This window comes from Ammodytes marinus, assembly GCF_949987685.1.
Source record: "Ammodytes marinus genome assembly, chromosome: 8".
Lineage (NCBI taxonomy): Eukaryota > Metazoa > Chordata > Actinopteri > Uranoscopiformes > Ammodytidae > Ammodytes > Ammodytes marinus.
The window spans coordinates 7291035-7296034 of NC_137212.1; the positions used below are offsets into that span (position 1 = coordinate 7291035).

Sequence of the window (5000 nt, forward strand, 5' to 3'; positions counted from 1 at the left end):
ACAATGATTGTAAAAGACAAGACAAGCGGAACATGTATTATGTTAACTAACCAGTTAACGTTTGACATTGGCTCTTTAAAGGGCTCATTTGACTTAAATGATAATGGACAAATACGCCTTTGATTATTATTCAAAGTGCAATTGGATGGAGACAAATCGTACCTGGACAGTTTTTTCAGGCTGCGACTCTTGTCTCCTTTGGAACCTTTAAGAAGGAATGACCTGGTGGGAAAACATAAAGACACACAGAAGCACATTAAACATTTTTGAAATAAGAAAAATAAAATGTCTTGCTATTTCTGAAGGTCAGAAGAAAAACTCGACTCTGTCTCTGTGAATGAACCTATTGGCTACATCTTGCCCCTGCTATTCTAACCTCTGTCAAGAACTCATGCATTTTTTAGATCAGATGTATGTAACCCACCTCCGGGATTGCAGACTAGCAGGCGGACCCACAGAGGGAGGCGATGATGTCACAGTTAACCTCTGTGAGGTCATGGATGTGGCAGGACTCACAGACTGTGTAACATGTGACATGGTGGGGTTAACACTCGGCATCGGGGGACCAGCTGCCTGGGGGCCACACACCTTCTCTACCTGAGCAAGAGACAGTAAGGGAGTAGTTTTAAGAAAGGTGATATATTGTATCATGATACATTGCGATACAAAGCATATTGCTATATATTGCGATATTCCACATAGTTCAATGAAAATGTAAAAACAGAGCTGAAATGCAAGTTACTGTGTACACTCTGTGTGGTCTGAATACATCACATCACATACATACTAGATCAGCCTCACACCAATTTGTAGTCTGTTAGTGTTTTCTTTCTTCTATTTTTCCATGATTGCTGAGCTCCACTATCAATCCCATTTAGCCATCAAAAACTGCAGAAAATTATAAATGAATGTTCCTCATAATAACCCCCAATGTGCATTTCAGTCATAGCTGCGATGCATTTTACGCTATACATGCATTTTATACTATGTTTGCTATGTCTGCTGTCTTCTCTTTAAATGCTGCCCATAGAGCACACATGTGTTATACCTTTAAGGTTTAGCTTTTAGTGAAGTGTCCAATGAATGAGGAACTTGATCAAATATTCAATTAAGTGTTTTTTTTTCTTATCAGCCACAATTAGCGGCGCAATTATGCTTGTGTGTTTTTGTTTACCTCTCAGGAATCTACTCTACTAAGTCCACAATGTTCTGCCGGTGTTGGATGGCTACTCTATTTCGTTCTCCAACAGTGTGTGCATGCATGCGTGTGTTTGTGTGTCGTCTGTTTGTCCAGAGATTAGCCACAGAAACTTTCTCATCACTCAGAAAGCAAGCTGCATTCTGGGAATCGGTTGTCCCGCCAACCACAGTCTTTGTCTGGCACTGGATCTGTATTCACACTCGCATACACACTCATGCGCGTGCACACACAAAACACACACACGCACACACACACACACACACACACACACACACACACACACACACACACACACACACACACACACACAGACTGAGACTGAGGGGAACCCCAGATTCTCTCTAAAGAATGAGGCTGTTTTTAGCCCATCTAGGTACAAGGCTTTTGTGGGGAGATTCAACTGCCAGGCTGAAAGAAAACCCACGGTCTACCTCCCTCTGTGTCCAAAATTCAAATGACTTTATAATTGAGGCATATGAATAATGATCCTTTTTCAGTGGGTGCATTGTACAGGGGTGCATTTCAGGAGAACACTAAGCAATCAAACCTTTTTTTTAGTAGAATAGCATCAATATCCAGACTCCGAAATATATTTTATGCAACAATATAAAGTAGACTGAAAAGCGACTTACTGTGGCTGTAATGCGTGGCCCGTGCAGCTGAGCGTGCAGTATGGCGTCGTTCACATGATTTCGGACCGCTAACAGAGCTAACTCCATACTGTTGTGGTTGCTGCTGGTGGCTAAAGTGGCAGCTAACCGTTGGAGCAAGACCACCAAGCTCCCCCAGGGGGCGCCAAGCTCTGATACACCCACCTGGAATGGAGAGAATGGAAATGGGGAAAGGTGAGAAGGGAAGAGGAGGAGGAGAAAGAAGGTGCAGAGGTGACACATTGGAAAACAAATATTTTGAATGTCCCAAAACATAGATGTCAAATAAAGGCAGTATGAGGAAAATACCTGGAATATGCCTGCATCCAATTGCATTTTATAGTATGCAAACCAGCATGGTTTAGTATGTAGTGTAGTAAAAATAAAAAAGTATGTGATTTGGAATGTAGGGATAGTTTAATGTTACGTTGTAAATCTTTCTTATATGCTGGTAAATTGGCTCAGATGTGCTGCTTATATTACACTTCCAAATCAATCCATCACTGACGGTGACACATTTGCTATATTTATACAAGCAAATACATGGATGGAATGAGCCAGTGATTGAGATGACAGACAGTATCTATGTCATGATGACAGGAGAGTCAACACCACATTGCCCATCAATCAAGTTGCATTCTGTCACAGTAGAGGATGTCCCCACTTGTCCCTCTGCCTCTACTTGACTTTTACTGCGTGTTTTTTCTTTCCTTTTCCTGTAGGAGATAAACAGGATGGAAGTTGTTTTTCCATCACATTTGTGTTTGCTTCCAAGGAGCTAGCAAGAAGGACAAACAGTGCCATCTTCCAGTTTTTTGTGCTAGGAAGAAATCTGTCTATTGTGGGGGCTGCTAAAGCTGTCCAGCTAATTTGGAAAGCCACCCAGGAAGATGCACGGAAGACGCTGCCAATTCTCTTGGCAATGCTCTTGTTAATTGTCAGTCAGTGGGAATGGCTTATTGGTGATAAAATGCTGGGAACGACTGATTCAGCAATTCGAGAGATGGGAAAATCACCAATTTTTTTAACTTGCCTCTCCAGATGGAGAAAGGAACAGACACTCTGAGGTCGCCAATGCATTTAATCAACTACAACACACACTCACAGCCTGGGAAAAAATTAACATTTGATGAACTTTTGCCAAATTCGAGATTTTAAATTGGACCATTTAGGATTAATAAATAATTTATAAGAACAAAAGAAAAATCATCTACTTTGGAAGTAGTGGTTTGAGATGTTTAAGGGCAAGCTAATTTTAAGGAACGGTTAAAAATTTGTATGTGTCCACGGGGGTGATAGCCAGAGGCAATATGTTTTTGGCGGCTTTCTTGTGAACGCAATATCTCATGTTTGCTTTAAGGGATTGTTTTCAAACTTTGCATAAATGTCGACTCTAGATTTTGGAGATCAATTTTGGGTTCGATTTTGGGTTCGATTAAACCATATTTTAACTCCCAGTGAAACCACAAATTGAGATTTCAACATTTCTGTTTGTGTACGGATTAAATATTATACAACTTTGGATAATTGATTCCCTGTGCCTCAAGTCTCTATGCTGTGGTAACTACCTGCTGCCACTTGCTCCTCCTGAATGCCATTGGTCCAGGTATGTACAGTATACTGCACACATCTACAAACAGTAAAACGCACACACATTCCATCACTTACCAGACATCCTCTCATGATGTTGACACACAGTCCGGTGCAGGGCCGTATCAGTGTCAGCCCCCTGCAGTGTGAACAGTACTGCATCCTCACTAAGCCCCTCCCACACTCTCTGGCTAGCGTGGCCTTCTCCGTGGCGTTCACAACCTCTCCGGCCAATAGCAGCAGTCTGCTCAGGGCTCGTCCCGCCCCTAGCGCACGGGCCAAGCCGCTGACCAGTAGGCGCGGATGGGGACCGAACGGGCTGACGTCCTGCCGTGTCATACGAAGGCAGTCGTCGTGATTGGTGGAGAGGGAGGCGTGGGATTGGGCCGACGTGTGGCCGATGCCGGGGTTGAGCAGGCGGTGGTAAACCAATGGGAAAAGGTCATCGTAGAAGCGACGTACGGCGCTGTCCAATGAGGAATCGGCGTCTCCAGAGAGGTGGCGTTTGATGGCGCCAAACAGCTGGAGCACAAGGGGACGACAGTCTGAGGCCAGAGCAGAGTAGGCGCTGTCGAACAGACTGCTGGTCAGGTTAGACGTGAAGGACACAAGGGACTCAAAGGTCTCTGGGACGGGAGACAGAGAGAGAGGGAGAGGGGGAAAATTAAATATTAGTTGAGTTGAAAAATGTCATTGTTGACATAATGCTTGCTCTAGGTTCAAAAAGTCAGGGGATCATTGGAATTTATTTGAATCCATCTTCTTGGAAGTACGAAACACTGTCAAGTTGAATAGCTTAATACATACACAGGTTAGTATAACACATTTCAGTCTGGACCAAAGTGGTGGACGGATCAACTGAGTGACCAACAGTGTCATCCACTGAGCCATGACACGCCAAATGTGCGGGTAAAACATTGTTTTCAGTTCTGCCTGATTGTGAACACCTGTGCAACTGTCTAAATTAAAGGGCATGACGACAGACTACACCATACAAATCAATCGGTTCATCATATTCATAATTATCACTCTAAAAACCGTTCCCTCCAAACAGGACAGTCTAATTCATTATCACCATAATAGTCATATAATTATTTATAGCGATATGTCAAATGGCTTCAACTATATATTATATCTGGCTTTGCAACTATTCAATTGCTACGGTTCAATATAGATATTTTAGAAGTTTTTTAAATCTAGGTAAAGGACACAAACATACCAAGAGTTCTCTGCTGCATAGTGATTTATAAATAGTCAGTCTAAATCAAAATGTTCCAATTTTCCAATGGGGCATACATAACATTGATACAAGTTTCCTTAAAGGCCTACTTCACCGGTTTGAATATGAAGGTGTATTGAATTCTGAGATCCTATGTAGTATAAATGTGCAAAAAAAAATTAAAATCGGTTCATCCTAGCCTGAGAAAAGGCAGAAAGAGTGTTTTTTTTAACCCTATATTTCTCTTTCTCGTGACATCACAGAAAGAGAAATATAGGGTTAAAAAAAAATGTACTTTGTAAATATTACTTTGATGTCTTTTACTGTGACATCACAGTAA

General features: G+C 42.1%; 1 protein-coding gene across 1 annotated transcript in view; it reads right to left on the reverse strand.

Annotated features, from left to right (window-relative positions):
- The window catches only part of LOC307253966 (glypican-5-like), a gene marked incomplete at both ends in the record, with an annotated part of 50008 nt that overhangs the window by 38251 nt on the left and 6757 nt on the right, over window positions 1-5000 (reverse strand). Inside the window, 4 exons of the mRNA XM_080032189.1 lie at window positions 163-222; window positions 425-597; window positions 1834-2016; window positions 3520-4067. Of these exons, the coding sequence (XP_079888315.1) occupies window positions 163-222; window positions 425-597; window positions 1834-2016; window positions 3520-4067 (964 nt within the window). The remainder of the gene's footprint in view (window positions 1-162; window positions 223-424; window positions 598-1833; window positions 2017-3519; window positions 4068-5000) is intronic.